This window comes from Terrapene carolina, unplaced genomic scaffold, assembly GCF_002925995.2.
Source record: "Terrapene carolina triunguis isolate 2854851 unplaced genomic scaffold, T_m_triunguis-2.0 Scaffold211, whole genome shotgun sequence".
NCBI lineage: Eukaryota > Metazoa > Chordata > Testudines > Emydidae > Terrapene > Terrapene triunguis.
Genome location: NW_020664562.1, coordinates 13,591,429 through 13,608,405, shown reverse-complemented (window position 1 = coordinate 13,608,405; position 16,977 = coordinate 13,591,429). Strand labels below are relative to the sequence as shown.

The 16,977-nt window shown below is 46.5% G+C and overlaps 1 protein-coding gene across 1 annotated transcript in view; it reads left to right on the top strand.

Annotated features, from left to right (window-relative positions):
• The window catches only part of KIF14 (kinesin family member 14), a 92,371-nt gene that overhangs the window by 20,040 nt on the left and 55,354 nt on the right, over nt 1–16,977 (top strand). Inside the window, exons 11-15 of the mRNA XM_024213054.2 lie at nt 1,849–1,996; nt 2,105–2,168; nt 3,826–4,010; nt 14,132–14,234; nt 14,453–14,613. Of these exons, the coding sequence (XP_024068822.2) occupies nt 1,849–1,996; nt 2,105–2,168; nt 3,826–4,010; nt 14,132–14,234; nt 14,453–14,613 (661 nt within the window). The remainder of the gene's footprint in view (nt 1–1,848; nt 1,997–2,104; nt 2,169–3,825; nt 4,011–14,131; nt 14,235–14,452; nt 14,614–16,977) is intronic.

The following is a 16,977-nucleotide window of genomic DNA, read 5'->3' as shown; positions in this document are numbered from 1 at the left end:
TTATCTCTGAAGCAGACGACTTCTCAAAAATTGTAGACCAGTGTAATTAGGTACTGTATATATGTTTGAATGTACACACTTGTATAGATATCACAGCATCCAGTTAAATGTGTTCATTTCAGTTGTGCATTCAAGCAAACCTAGGTTTTCCTTCCATTTATTTTTGTTTATGAAACAAGGAAATTAACCTTAGTTTTTTTACATGTAATTCAACATTATGGTTGAGATTTTAAATAAGAGTCAAGAAATTCAGTACGATTCCCACAGTGATACAGAAAATACTACATGAGTGAAAGGTGGTCAAATTAAAGTTGGATTTCCTAAGGTCTGTACACTTAAAAATCTCAGCTATAATGTTGCTTTTACGTAAAGTCAGATTGTGATATACTCACACATGATAAAGAGCACTGTCCTGCACTAGTAGTCATTGAAATCAGTGGTACTACTAAATTGCTATGCAGTGTGAACAAGGAGATCAAATTCTGGCCCTTAATTCTCCACACAATAGTTTTATTGTTCCCTCTGCGTGGGGTCAGTAGCAACCTGCTTAGACACATGCTATTGTACTCTTATTTAGGACATTGTTGTATTTTGTAGACTGTAAGTGTTCATTCCACCCGAAGTTTCCCTTTTGAAGAGAAAATAACTTCTCTGGCATTTAGTCATATAGTGCTTACTGAAAATGGAGGAGGAAAGTCTTTTATTGCAGAAAAGTGGAGTCAGACAGACTTACTATTATGATCTTCTCCAGCCAGTCTGAATTATGAAATAATTTACAGCTGCATATATAATCATTGTATTACCTGTGGGGAACATTAGTATTGCAGCCAACAGGCAAGTGCAGACTAACTTGCAGTGGTACTAGAGATGAGTAGTATTGTGGTAACTGGGGTGTAAAAACTGGCATTACCCTCATATTGCTACTCTGTCCCCTTCTTGTTAGGTTTACTGAGGGGATTGGGTTACTACCACCTCCAGTGGTGCTTGGTATTCATGCTGATGTGGTTTTATGTAGAGATACAATGGGATTGATTCACAAAGTAGGATTTTATTTTACTTATTAAATTTTAGTACTTGTTTATTTTGTTTACATTTAAAAATAAAAACAAAAATAAGTGAGAGAACTCAGCAGGTGTTGCACAGAGGAAATAAAATAAATGAAAAAGTGCTTAGGTGGAATGACAAACAAAAAGAACCAGGGTGTAATATGAGAGAGAAAACCAGTTGTTGTGTTTTCTAAATTAGCAGTTTCTTGAAAAACACTGTATGCAGATTGAAAACCTGGCAGTACTTAACTGGAATCTGTCTATGTGCTCTCTAATCAAATGAAATCAGATGTATAGTGTAATAAGCTATCGTCAGCACTCTAGTTGATCAGTTAATTTAGTTAATGCTTCCTTGGGGGACATATCTTCAATTGGTATGACCTGTGTGTTTCAGAGAAGAGCATGATATAAAAGTGACCTCTAGACCTTAAACAAAAACAATCGGCTTGCCATATATAAAGGCACTATTCAGTGTGCAGTTTAGCAGATTATTTAGTGTCTCACATTTCAGGAGTAGTGACATAAAATTATTTTCTCTCTATTCTTAAAAGTAACAAACAGACTTTTGTAGCTAAATGGGCATGTAACAAACAGACTTTTGTAGCTAAATGGGCATGTTAAAGCTTAGATGGGATACTTTCTATTTAACATAAATTCCACTGGATATTGCCAAAGTGAGGATAAAATCCTCAGACTTACTGTTTAAAAAGAATGAGGTTTTTTTATGTATTAAACACCTGCTTAATGTAGGATCCTATGTTTACTGTAAAAGCTGAGTTATGTTTTTATTTTTCAAATGTAGAACTGAAAGCAGAAATTGAGAAACTGAAAGCAGCTCGCAAAAATACTCTAAATAGAGATCCTGAGAAATTTAGACCGTATCTGCAAGAAATAACATCCCTAAGGGTAAAACTACACCAACAGGAGAGGGATATGGCAGAGATGCAAAGGTGGGGTAGTCATTAATGTCTTCTGAATAGTAAGTAGTAGTCTCATAAATATTGGAATAAAATATCCCTAAAGTAATTATTTTGATTTATTTTTCCTTATATGCTAAGGGCCTGGAAAGAAAAATTTGAACAAGCAGAACAGAGGAAATTTGAAGAAACAAAGGAGTTACAGGTACCCTTTATTCACAAGAATTAAAGAAGTATAGAAAATGCTTAATACCAATAAATCCATTAATGCACAGAATTGAGGTTGTCCTAAGAATCCTCTTTCCTAGTCTACATTCCTCTTTTGCAAGAAGCAGTTAATATTGTTCATTCTCTTCAGGTCAGTGCTTTCAAATAAATTATATATGGCAGTGGTTCTCAAACTTTTTAGCAACCCATGGACTCCCATTTTTATTTTAAATTTTTCGTGGACCCTCAAATTCCCCACCCCGCCCCTCCTCTTCCCCACCTCTTTCTGCCCCCTCCCCTAAGTGTGCCCCATCCCCGCTCCTCTCCCAGCGGCTCATGCACGCCGGAGAACAGCTGTTCCGCAGCAACTGCAGGGCTGGCCTTAGGGAAAATGGCACCCTGGGCACACTTTCATTTTGGTGCTCCTGGCCCCGTGAGTGTGGTGCACCCCCCGCCCCATTAACCCTGTCCACCATAGGCTTCCCACCCTCACTTCAGCCTTAACCCCTATACTGTGCCCCCTTCACACCAATCCCTGCACCCCTTTCACGCCTACCCCTGCACTGTGCCCCCTTCACCCCAAACCCTGCCCCACTTCTGTGCCCCTAACCTCTGCATTCCCCTCCTGCACCCACATGGGAAAACTGACCTGGATGCAGTGACAGAGCAGCTGGCATTGCTGCTTGCTCCCCCACTGGACTGATGCTCCTCTGACCCACGCTCCCGCTAGGAGGCTGTGAGGGGCGAGCAAGGAGCAGCGTCAGGGCTCCCTACATCCAGGTCACCTTCCCCACCTGGGCTGCGTAAGGAGAGGGCAGGAGAGCAGAAGCTCCTGGTGCTCACCTCACAGCACAGCTCAGGTGTGTGTTGGGGGGACTGTGTGAGGGAGACGTGTGTGTGTGTGTGTGCGTGCACGCCTGAGAGAGTGTTGAGCGCACTCTCTTTAGTAAAGCATTCAGGGTAAGGGGCCTGAAGGCTTGTTCAGACACAAGTAGCTGCCAGCAGCTTCTGACCCAGAGAGGCAGATTTCGCCCTGTCCTGTCACCCCAGCTCAGTGGAGACCGGGTACATGGGTGGGGGACACCCGACATCAGCCGTGCCGCCCCCCCCTCCCCCGAAGCCACCCCCCGCACAGCAGACAGGAGGGCACTCCCAGTCCAGAGTGGGCGGGGGGCTAGAAACAGAGGTGGCTGAACACGGCAATGGAGCAGGGGGCAGGATGGGCACCCCTGCTACAGAGAAGAGACCTGGCTCAGCTTTTTGTTCAACTGCCCCCCTGCAGCTCGGGTCCCTCTACCCTCCCCTCCAAATGCTGCTGCTCCGCTTGCCTGCCGCCTCCGCCAGTCCAGCTGGCTCTTGTCAGGTCAGGTGGGAATCAGGCAAACCTTATGCACGGTGCTCCCTTTGGCGAGCCACCCTGGGCCGCCGCCCGTACCACCCACCCGGTGGCATGGGGGAGGAATTGTAGGAGGGAGGGAGAGGAATTGATAAGTGGGGCCCGCGGACCTCCTGAAGTACACTTGTGGAACCCCAGTGGTCCACGGACCCCAATTTGAGAAACGCTGACTTATGGTACAGTCGGCAGACTTTGATGTATTTTTGATATATACATACAAATAAATCACTAATGTTTTCTTTCTGAATCAATCACCTAGAAAGCAGGAATTACATTCAAGATGGACAATCGTTTGCCAAACCTTGTCAATCTCAATGAAGATCCCCAGCTCTCTGAGATGCTTCTGTATATGATAAAAGAAGGACAAACTACAGTTGGAAAGTACAAACCAAATTCTCCTCATGATATCCAGCTCTCTGGAGTGCTAATTGCTGATGATCACTGGTATGTGATACCCTAAAATGAAAGATCCTTCATGTGGCTATGTGAGAATGAGCTACCACCCCTCTCTCTCTCTCTCTCCCTCCCCCCCCCCCCACTCCCCCCGGAGCAAGTGTCTCTTCTAGGTATGTCTTCACTGTAGAGTTAACCTGGGTTAGCTTAGCAGAGCTGGAGTGTCTTAGCTCTTTGCAGTGGGGACACTCCAGATATGCTATCTGTGCCAGACCCATGTAACAAACAGAAATTTCCTGTTAGGAAATAGGAAGTTCAAAATTAAAATACAGTAATAACTCAAATGAAAGATACTAAATTAGTTTTACACAGAAAAAAATCTGCTAAATTCTTAAAAGCAGAATGAAATATACGCTGTCATGTCAGTTTCAGAATTCCATTCACTGGTGTGCTGTTTGCATGTAATATCAATCTAATTTCTGTTTCAAAACATTTGTTTTTTTTGTCTGTGTACATCAGATAAGCAGTACTTCAGAGAATCTGAACAATGAAAGATTGTAGATGAGTGGCTGCCTCATGATGCGTGCTGGTGGCCTTGGGCAGACCTGCATGTAGCCCCTCACCTCAGTTTCCCTTTTTGGATCCCCAAATAAACTCCACACATGGTTTTTCCAGTCATAAGATCATAGAATCATAAGGTTAGAAGCGACTGCAAGGGTCAGCTAGTTTAATCCCCTGCCAAGATGCAGGATTTTTTGCATCTAAACTATCCAAGACTAATGGCTATCCAGCCTCCTTTTGAAAGCCTCCAGTGAAGGACCTTCCATAACCTCCCTAGGCAGTCTGTTCCATTGTCCTACTGTTCTTGCAGTTAAGACGTTTTTCCTGAGATTTCATCTAAATCTGCTCTGCTGTATCTTGAACCCATTGTCTCTTGTCCTGCCCTCTGTGGCAAGAGAGAACAGCTTTTCTCCATCTTTTTAATGACAGCCTTCAAGTATTTGAAAACAGCTATCATGTTCCCGTTAATCTCCTCTTTTCTAAACTAAACATGCCCAGTAGTTCTTTGAGTGCTTACTCATGTCAATTCCATTCTAGGTGTGCGCGTGCCCCCGTTCACAGTTGTCGGAGACTTTCGCTTTAGCGATATCTGTAGGGTTGGCTGTGGCGCCCTCTGCAGTGCCGCACCCATGCATCGGAATATCAGGTGCTGCTGGTCATACGCCCTCTCAGTTCCTTCTTACTGCCTGTGGTGGTTGGTTCCCGGAGCACCTCTCTTCCTTGCCTCACAAGTGGTCAGTGGTTTCTTTCCCTTTCGACTTCGTATTCCAGCTGTAAATAGTTTTGTTTATTGTAGATTAGTTAGTAAGTAGCTATTATGTACTATAGTCAGTCAGTTAGGGTCCCGGTGGGGACTTTGCCCCAGGCGGGGCATGCCCTGGTCACTAGGTTTTAAGCCCTGTGCTGACTGTAATACGCCTATGCCTGTTAGTGACCCACACGGCAGCTGTCTGAAGTGCTTGGGGGAATCCCACGTCAAAATAAGTGTCACATCTGTAAGAACTTTCGTCCCATGACACAGGACGCGACATTCGTTTGAGGGCCTTCCTCATGGAGGCTGCTCTCCACCCAACTTTGGAGCTGGCCTGGCCAGACGCAACACCCAGCACTTTGGCCTCGGTGCATAGCACACCCCAGGCACTGGGCTCTACCCAGGACTGATCTCCTTCGCCGGTGCCCAAGAAGTCGTCTAAGAAGTGGGACCCCGTAGTGAGCAAGACAGACCAAGGGGCTTTGGGTCCCTGTTCGGGTCACTGCCCACGCTGGAGCTGCAAGGAGACTTCCTACCCCCCTAAAGGATCTGCCACCGACTCTGTCTGAGTCGTAGGGGACTCAGACTGATGGTGGTGTCAACGTCTTCCCGGTGCCCAAAGCGCAAAGGACTCTCCCACCGCAGGGACACTCTCCAACATGGTGCTGCTCCCCCTACTCGTGGCACCAGTCTGACTACTCGAGGCACCCACAGTGATGGTTAGCCGCTGGACTCAGACGTCGACGGCCCAACCTGGTCACCAGAGGAGGATTCCTCCTGCACGGAGAGGAAGTTCAGCCCCTCGCCAAGACAGCACCGTCATGACTGGGCTCCTGAGGTTGTGTCCACCTCAGCGATGCCGTCCTGGCAGCAGGGCCAGTGGCCAGCGCAATGGCCTTACTGGAATGCCTGGGGCGTGCTGGTTATGCCGATGCCCCCATCTCACCAATCATCGGTCACTGCGTCGGACAAGCATCAAATGGCACCAGACTCGTGCGAAGCACAAGCAGATGCTGAGGTGGCGGGCCAGATGCCCACCCCGAGACCTCCTTCCTCCACGGGGGATGATGCTCCAGGCCCTGCCCCGGTGGTTCAGTCATCCTCATCCTCTCCAGATGAGGCTATGGTGGGGTCCTCTCGTGCTAGCTCATTGGACGACTTTAAGGAGCACCAAGCCCTGCTTCGAGGGGTGGCCAGTAACCTAGGCCAAGAAGTAGAAGAGATGGCAGAGCAATCAGACGCTTTATTTAATGTGCTCTCCACATCCACCCCTGCATATGTCGCACTTTCGGTGCACAAAGGGGTCCTAAAGATTGCCAAAACCCTCTGGCAAACCCCATCCTCAATCCTGCCCACTTCCAAGAGGGCTGAGAAAAAGTATTTTGTTCCAGCCAAGGGATTCGAATACTTATATACTCACCCGCCCCCAGGGTCATTGGTTGTTTTGGCGGCCAACGAAAAGGACAAGCAAGGGCACTGTAGTTCCACACCCAAAAATAAGGTTGGCCGAGAGACTGGACCTTTTTGGGAGGAAAATGTATTCCACAGCCAGTCTCCAGTTCCTAGTCACGAACCACCAGGCTCTTTTGGGGCAATGTAACTTTAAGCTGTGTGACTCCCTCCATAAGTTTAAGGACTCCATGCCCCAGGAGGTGGCCCAAGAGTTCGGGGCCCTGGTTGAGGAGCGTACAGCAGCGGCTAGGTGTTCCCTCTAGCTGGCCTGGGATGCGGCCGATTCAGCGGCCAGGGTAGTCACCTCGGCGGTGGTCATGAGGTGCAGTTCCTGGCTTCAGACCACAGACCTGTTCCAGGAGATGCAGGCCTCGATACAAGATCTCCCATTTGATGGAGTTGGGTTCTTTGCAGAACAGACGTGAGGCTGCACGGTCTGAAGGACACTCAAGCCACCCTCCGCTCCTTGGGGTTCCATGCGCCTCAGTTGGCGAGGAAGCAATTCCGGCCGCCCCTGCCACCAAGGCCTTGGCAGCCTCAGCAGGGATCTACAAGGGACACTAATTTTAGTCTCCGTCACCCTTCCTCCTCCCGTTCACCCTATGCAACCTGGCCCAGCGAAGCACCACAGGGGCCAGAAGCTTGCATTTCGAGGGTGCGCTAGAGAGCAACACCCCAGTCAACTCCCTGGTTCCGTCCCATCTTTTCCTCAACTGGCTCCGTCCTTACCATTTGGCCTGGTCGCAGGTTACTTCAGTCCACTGGGTGCTAGAGATTGTCACTGGGCTACATTCTCCAGCTTTTGGCCACCTTCCCACCCTACCTACCTTCTTCCCCTCCCTCTTCAGGGACCCTTCTCACTAGCAACTTCTCATTCAGGAGGTAGACAACCTCCTACAACTGGGGGCAGTGGAGGAGGTCCCTCAGGAAATGAGGGGGAAAAGTTTCTACTCCCGCTATTTCCTGATCCCAAAAGCAAAAGGGGACCTACAACCCATTCTGGACCTGCAACGACTCAGCAGATACCTCAAGAAGTTGAAGTTTCGCATGGCTTCACTGGCCTCCATCATCCCCTACCTGGATCCGGGAGACTGGTACGCCACTCTTGACTTGAAAGATGCTTATTTCCATATCTCTGTCTTCCAAGGACACCACTGTTCCTCCGTTTTATGGTGGGCCAGCGCCATTTCCAGTTCACAGCACTTCCCTTTGGCCTCTCCTCAGCCCCGTGGGTATTTACAAAATGTATGGCCTCAGTAACCACTTACTTAAGGCATCGGAGGGACGGGGGGATCCAGGTTTATCCTTACCTCAACAATTGGCTCATCAAGGGCAGGTCATAGGATCACGTGCAGAACAGTCTCGATCTGGTGCGGTCCACCTGTCACGACCTGGGCCTATTAGTGAACGAAAAGAAATTGACCTTCATACCAGTGCAATGAATAGTTTATTGGAGCAGTTCTCAACTCCATGTGTGCGAGAGCCTTCCTTCCGGAGGCCTGTTTCCGAGCCATGTTAGGGGGCTCCTATGTAAGGGGCCACCTGCTCACCACTGCCCAGGCTTGCCTAAGGTTGCTAGGCCACATGGCTGCCTGTACTTACATGGTCCGTCATGCCCAGCTCCACCTTCAGCTGCTGCAGGCATGGTTGGTGTCGGTCTACATCCCCAACAGATATGGCCTGGACCCGGTAGTCAAGGTGCCGGACCACATCTGGTCATCACTGGCTTAGTGGTTGGACCACTCATTAGTGTTGCAGGGAGTTCCCTTCGTGGCCCCGGCCCCATCACTAACTCTGGTTTCTGATGCCTCAGACCTGGGCTGGGGAGCCCACCTGGGTGAGTGCCGTACACAAGGCCACTGGTCGGGGGTTGACTGCTCTCTCCACATAAATGTCAGAGAGCTCAGGATGGTTCACTTGGCCTGTCAGGTTTTTCGGCCACACTTACAAGGTAAGGTGGTTCAAGTCCTGATGGACAACACCGCCATGATGTTTTATATCAACAAGCAAGGCGGCTCTGGACTTCTGTGTGCAGCATGCCATTCATCTCATGGCAGCGCACTTCCCCAGTACGAGGAACATGTTAGCCGATCACCTCAGCTGAGCCTTCTTGTCTCACCACGAATGGTCACTCCACCTTGAGGTGGTCAACCGGATCTTCCGAAAATGGGGATCTCCCCAGGTGGACTTGTTTGCGACTTGCCAGAACAGGAAATGTCACCTTTTCTGCTCATTTTGGGGGATCAACTGGGGCTACTTCTCAGACACCTTCCTACTCCTGTGGTTGGGGGCTCTGATGTACACTTTCCCACCAGTGCCATTGCTGCACAGAGTCCTCACGAAGGTCAAGCAGGACAAGGTTATCCTGATAGCCCCTGCTTGGCCTCGCCAACACTGGTTCGACACGCTGATGGACCTGTTGGTAACAACCCCGATGCAGCTGCCTCTCTGGCCAAATTTCCTCTCCAAGAATCATGGCAGGCTCCTGCACCCGAATCTAGCAGCGCTGCACCTAACAGCTTGGTTGCTACATGGTTAACTGCTGAAGAGCAGGAGTGCTCGGCCCACGTCCAGCAGGTCCTACTGGATAGTAGAAAGCCCTCCACTAGAGCAACCTACCTGGCCAAATGGAAACGATTCAGGTGCTGGGTCTTGGCCCAAAGGGTTAGGCCTGAGCAGGCCTCGCTGTAGTCAATCCTGGACTACCTTATGCTTCTCAAGCTCTAGGGCTTGCCCCTTTCATCAGTTAAGGTCCACTTGGCTGCCATATCAGCCTTTCACCCTCCGTTCCAGGTCAGGTCAGTCATTGCTCATAACATGACGGTCCGGTTCTTAAAAGGTCTGGAGTGGCTCTACCTCCAAGTCTGGGACCGAGTTCCTCCCTGGCACCTGAATCTGGTGCTTGCGCGGCTCATGAATGCCCCATTCGAGCCCTTGGCGTCCTGTTCCCTTCTTCTGCTCTCCTGGAAAGTGTCATTCCTGGTGGTGGTGACTTCTGTCCAAAGGGTCTCTGAGATTAAGGCACTTACATCGGAGCCGACCTATATGATGTTCTTCAAGGACAAGGTCCAGCTGTGGCCGCATCTGGCTTTCCTGCCCAAGGTGGCTTCGCAATTTCACATGACCCAGGACACATTCTTGCTAGTCTTCTTCCAAAGCCTCATAAGTCTGAGGAGGAACGTAGGTTGTACTCCTTGGATGTCAGGAGAGCACTAGCTTTCTACATCCAGAGGACCAAGCCATTTCGCAAGTCAACGTAGTTCGTCGCTGTAGCAGATAGGATCAAAGGTCGTACAGTGTCCACCCAGAGGATCTCATCTTGGATCACCTCCTGCATCCGATTTTGCTATGATCAGGTGAAGGTACCTCCACCGGCAATTGTAACTGCCCACTCAAATAGAGCATAAGCCTTGGCAACGGCCTTCCTGGCCCATGTGCCAATTCCAGATATCTGCAGGGCCACTACCTGGTCCTCCATTCACATGTTCACGTCTCACTGTTCGCTTACCCAGAAAGCCTGAGACAACGCTGACTTCGGTATAGCAGTATTACAAGCCGCACGTCTGTGAAGTGAGCCCACCTCCAGGCATACTGCTTGTGAGTCATTTAGAATGGCATTGACATGAGCAAGCATTCAAAGAATAAGAACAACAGTTACAAAAGGTAGGTAACTGTTTTTACGAGATGTGTTGCTCATCTCCATTCCATTAGCCGACCTCCTGCCCCTCTGTTGGAGTTGCTGGCAAGAAGGAACTGAGAGGGCATAGGGCTGGCGGTGCCTGATATACTGAGGGTGCCTGATATACTCCAGAGGGTGCCCCAGCCAACCCTATGGATACTGCTAAGGCAAAAGTCTTCGACAACTGTGCAAGTGGACGCGCACACACCTAGAATGGAATGGACATGAGCAACACATCTTGAAGAACAACAGTTACGAAAGGTAGGTAATTGTTTTTTCCTTCAGCCTTTGCTCATATGGTTTGCATTCCATCACTTTGATCATCTTTGTGCACCTCTGGATCCTTTCTAACTGGACACAGTATGCCATTTGAGGCCAAATCAGCGCTGAGTAGAGCGGTAGTATCACCTCCCCTGACTTGCATGTGATGCCTCTGTTAATGCAATCTAAAATTGCGTTTGCTCTTTTTTTTTTTTTACCCCTGCAACAGCATTGCTTTGCTGATTCATCTTGAGGTTGTGATCTACCACTACTTCCAGATCCTTCTCAGCAGTGCTGTTGCCAACCCACTTATCCCCCATTCTGTATTTGTGCATTTGGGTTTTCTTCGCTAAGTGTAGCATCTTACATTTGTCTTTGTTGAATTTCATTTTGTTGTCTATAGCCCAGTTCTCCGATTAATCAATTCTTAAATCGAAGTAATTAATAACGAACCCAGAACAGATCCCTATGGAACACCACCTTTGAGACCTTCCTCCACTCTGACATCATTCCATTAATAGTTACTCTTTTGTTTGTATTGTTTAACCAATTATGTATCCAGTTAATAGTAGTTCCACCGAGCCTGCATTTCTCCAGTTTAATTATCAGAATGTCATGTGGGACTGTGTCAAAAGCCTTGCTGAAGTCCAGGTATATTAAGTTCACTGAATTCCCCCTATCCACCAAACCAGTTATCCTGTCAAAGAAGGAAATCAAGTTGGTTTGGCATGATTTGTTCTTAGTAAATTCATGCTGGCTGCTAGTGATTACCCTTTCATCCTCCAGGTATTCGCAAATTGTATGTTTTATACATTGCTCTAGTAGCTTTCCAGGTATCGAAGACTGGTCTATAGTTCCTCAGCTCATCCTTTTTCCTCTTTTTAAAGATGGGCACTACATTAGCCCTTCTCCAATCTTCTGGGACCTCTCCTGTCATCTATGATTTTGCAAATATTATTGCCAGTGGCTCTGAGATTTCTTTGGCTAATTGCTTCAGCATCCTGGGGTGAATAGCATCAGGCCCCGTTGACTTGAATTAATTCAAATTTGTCAGAAGTGTTCTTTACTTATCCCAAGCTGTCTCCCTTCCCCTTTATTGTCTATGGTAGCTTCGCTAATTGTCTGGTCACATTATTTTTATATATATATATTTATTAGAAGACTGAAGCAAAGTATGCATTGAGCAGCTCTGCCTTCCTATCCTCTTCTGTTACCAGCTCGCCTTCTCCATTGAGCAGCAGACCCACACCATCCCTGATCTTTCTTTTTTGTCTGACATATTTGAAGAACCCCTTCTTGTTGTCTCTAGTATTCCTTGCCCGCTGTAACTCGTTCTTTGCCTTGGCTTTCCTGATTTTGTCCCTACACACTCACGCTATTCTCACATATACTTTCTTCGTGACGTTCCCTGTATGTATCCCTTTTGGTTTTTAGGTAGCTAAAAAGCTCCTTGTACAACCACATTGGCCTCCTGTGACTGTTCCTCTCTTACCTCTGCTCATCAATCCAATCAAAACAGCCCTTCTTATGGTCTGATTTATTAACTTAAAGTTCAAAACTAAACATAAAGCCTTCCCTTCAGCCAGGTGCAGCCCAAACGCTCCTGGTCTGGTCAGAGTCCTTCCTGCCTTAGCAGGCTACTCCCTGCCCTTCTTAGCTGCAGCAATTCCCCTTTACCTGAGGGTCTTCCCTGCAGGAGCCTCTCTCAATCTCTGTAGTCTCGCTGCAGCCACCTTCTGCTCTTTATAGATTAATAGATTCTAAGGCCAAAAGAGACCACGGTGATAATCTAGTCCGACCGGGCCACAGAACTTCCTCAAACTAATTCCTAGACCATATCTTTTTAAAAAAAAAAAAATCCAATCTTGATTTAATCATCGTCAGTGATGGAGACTCCATCATGACCCTTGGTAAATTGTTCCAATGGTTAATTACTCTCACCATTAAAAATTTACACCTTATTTCCAACCTGAATTTGTCTAATTCAACTTCCAGCCATTGGATCATGTTATATCTTTCTTTGCTAGACTGAAGAGCCTATTTATTAAATATGTGTTCCCCATGTAGATACTGATATTGTAATCAAGTTACCCCCTAACCTTCTCTTTGTTCAGCTAAATAGATTGAGGTCCTTGAGTCTATCACTATAAGGCAGGTTTTCTAATCCTTTAATCTTTCTTGTGGCTCTTTCCTGAACCCTCTTCAATTTATCAACATCCTTCTTCAATAGGAAATTGTCTGATTCCCCTCAGGTGGGGCTCATTCTGCAATCAGGATTGGCTTGGCCCCGGCTCTCCAGCCCTAGGACAAGCTGCCCAGTTACAAAGATAAAGGAGATACTGAGTGGCAAGTCTTCATGATCTACCAATTCCTCAGTCATTAGTCATCATAAAGCAAAGTGGTGATTTAGCTGAGATGAAAAAGATGACATTGCTATATATATACTTAACTATTAATTCTAGCTCGCCTTACCAAACCAAAAGCATCTTATTGGATTTGTTCTGTTGAAGAGAAAATATAAAGCAGAATTCACTGTATAGTAAAATATATACGCTCATTAGTAAGTCTTTCATGAAACTTTCCATGCCTGAAGAAATTTGCATGAACTGAGAAACACACTGGTAGCCCTTATTAAAAAAATTTTTTTTTTTTGGTGGTGTTGATTTTGTGCAAACTTTAATATTACCTTCCGTTTATGAATCATCTGACACCTGACAAATGTATTTTGTTTGTTTGAGGAGGAGAGGGTTGACAGAGGAGACTAACACCTGGTGTCGAGCTTTAACTATTAAAAAAAAATAGATTCAGTTTTGACTAGACATATATATATCTTCCAATATATAAGTAGAAAAATTTGCCTTTTAATATAAGAATACCAGGAGATATATTTGCAGTTTATTTTTAGCTAACAGGTTTCAGTCTCTCCTCTCCTGAGTTATGAATTATATTGGTTGAAACTCCCTAGATGAAATAAATTTTATCTCAGAGATGGAGTTGTACCTTGACCAAATTATAGAAATGTTGTATAATGTGCAGCTCTCATTCTGTCTAGAACCACTTACGTAATACAAGAAATTTAAACATTACTACTTAAAAAAAAAAAATTGAAGAAATGTGGGATAAGGTGAAGTTTTCTTTAATAAAGTTTTCCATAACCTCAAGTACCTGATTCAGCATTTCAGATAGCAGTAAATTACACTAAGTATTTTAGCAGCAGGTGTGTTTAGAACCAAACTTATCTTGTTCCAAAATGAGGATTGACTCTTAAAAAGCAATCTAGTTGAGGTGTATGGTGTAATAACAGAATAGCATGAACTATACAGTCAATATTTGGAGGAGCGGGGGAAGAGATTCAAAGTCACATTATCTAAATCATGAATTTCATGGATAGCCAGAGTTAAATTACATAACTTGTTTTTTTGTTCATGATTAGCTATTGCTGTCACATCTGATGTTTCTCACTTTCAGTGTTATCAAAAATGTTGATGGTAGAGTGAGTATTACGCCACTGGGAGAAGCAAAGACATATGTTAATGGGAAACACATTTCAGAGCCAACAGTTATGCATCACGTAAGTTATCCATCACTGGTACAGAAATAAATATATTTATGCATGGCTTTGAAAACACCTGGCATGAATGGTAAATTATCTGTTGACTGCAGTTTTTGAGAAGGCTCTTGAATTGTTCATCATGACAGATTACTGGATATTTTTATTTTTCTAATTTTGATGTATTATATATATTTGATTGTAAGATTATAGTCGAATAGTGTGTCTGTATTTTGCAGGGTGATCGTGTGATTCTCGGTGGAGACCATTATTTCAGGTTTAATCATCCAGTAGAGGTTCAGAAAGTAAAAAGGCCATCTTGTGGGACTACCCTTTCATGTGATGGGCCAAAAGATTTTGAATTTGCAAAAAATGAACTGTTGGTTGCACAGAGGTCACAGTAAGTATCGTGGAACCTTCCAGGTTAAAAATAAACTGCTCATCTGCTAATGCAGCATGCTCTCTTCTGGAAATATATAGGCATATAAACTGCATAAGAATAAGTGAAAGTTTAAAAAAACAAAAACAAAAAAAGTCACTCTCTACTTCTCGTAAAATCCAAAATTTGAATAAAGTTGAATACACACACAATGGTATTGCAGTGTTTTTATAACCATGAAACATTTATTTTTGTAATCTCTAGCTGTCCACTCTTTTGATTAACTGTTTGGAATTCTAATATGGAATTCTTATGACAAATTTCCATGATAAGCCTGAATTCTACTAAAATTGTCTTCTCACATAGAATCTTCTTGCTTGCCAAAAGATTAAATTGAGAATTTATTCCACTACAAAAATCAGACTTTCATAGAGGGTTATTCCAAATATAGATTGATATGTTTAATGCAATGCAAAATGGGTGAGTGTGAAGCTGAGAGTCTAGGTCCCTCTGTATCCTATCTACCACTCCTCCCAGTTTAGTGTCATCTGCAAACTTCAGCCCCTGCCCTAATCGGTCATCGCCCAATAGCCCTTATGAGCCCGTCTGACCCCCCAGCAGCCCCACACTATCTCCCCATGTCTCATGACATGGCCCGACAGGCGCTGTGAAGAAGGTAGACTCTTTCTCTTCCCTATCCTAGCTGGGGCTGGCCAGGAGCAGCTGCTGTGTTCTAGTGCCACAGCACCCTCTGGTGGGCAAAAGGCAGCACTGCAGCAACTTTTCAGCAGAAGCTATTTTCTGGAGGGGGGGGGAGGAAATTAAAAATATATGTGGCACATGAAATATGCATGCAGAGTGGCGCAGGATTCCCACAAGAGTAATACTTTTCTGTGCCTGGGCTCTGTCACGGGAAGCGCACAGATGAGGAACGGTGGTGGCTCTTCCAGAATCTGCAGCTAGACAGGAAGGATGCAGGGTAGCTATTCTAAAGGCTCCCTCTACCTAACCGCCAATATAATTCTTCTTTGAGAGATGTCCCTGTGGGTGCTCCACTCCAGATGTCCCTGTGGGTGCTCCACTCCAGGTGTTGGTGCGTCCCTGCGCCTTCGCTCGGAGATTTTTCGTAGCAGTACTCGTACTGGCCACGCATGCGCAGAGGCTGCCACCCGCTGTGAGTCTAGGATAATAGTACGCATGCGTGGCCAATCTCCTCAGTTCCTTCTCTACCGTCCCCGGCCTGAGACGGAGCTCAGCAGACTCGTTAGGAAATCCCTCACTCTTGTTACAATTACCTATTCTAGTAGTTAGTTTGTTGTCAGTTCTTGTTAGTGTAGTTCATTAGTTCTTTTATCTGTTTAAAAAAAAAAAAAAAATTTCTCTCAGCCGCAACCGCTTCTACCATGCCTGGCTCCACAGGCTTTAAGCGCTGCTCTACGTGTAAGGACGCTATCCCGCTCTCTGATGGCCAGTGCTTGGGGGAAACACGCATTCCCCAAAAATGTGCCCACTGTAGCAAACTTAGTTCCAGGGCACGGAAGGACAGGGAGCTTAAACTGAAACTGCTCCTCCTGCAAAAGTCTATCGGGTTAGTTTCAGACCCAGGCGCCGACTCCGGCTCTACTGCCCGCCACAGCCCCCCTGCTTCAAAAAAACTGAAGAAATCTACAAAAAAGGAGCAGCCCTCTCCAACAAAGAAGTTGGTGAGGCACAAGAGTTCTTCAGGCAGGTCAACAGTTTCCCTGCCTGTGTTTCCTTGCCTCAGCACTTTTGAAGAGCCGGGCTCCTCAGGCACCGCACGAAAACCGCCTCAGGCTGCGGCGGCGGCGCGAAGCTCCGGTGCCGAGGTTTCAGGCTTTCAGTTGCCTGCCTCGTTTATGGCACCGCGACGGACGCGGTGCCGACATTTCCCGCCCTGCCCGACTCTCTGCAGGCTGATGTTGCCCCCCCGGCACCTACCACGGCACCGGCAACCGCGGCACAGACTGACAGGGAGATCAAAGGCAAAACCCCTGCTCAGAGGAATGTTCCCTCACGCAGGAGCCTCACCTTTTCAATTCACTCAGACAGCAGATCTATTGGTATCAGCTATTCTGCAGTCTCCCCTGATAAATGCCTGTTTTTCTCCAATGCCTGAGTCAGGATCAGAACAACCTTCCTCCAGTGAGGAGGAAGCTGATCCACAGGCAGTTTTTTCTCCATATCAAGACTCCAGACCCCAATCAACAGAGGTTACAAAAAAACTACCTCAGCCTGTTCTCAGGATCCTGCCCCATGGGGAGTGAACCGCTGGATGGCACCACCTATGCCCTACCCACCACGGCAATGTTGGGCACCATGGGCATTGTACCCTCGAGAACACGTGCGCTACGGCACTTCGACCAG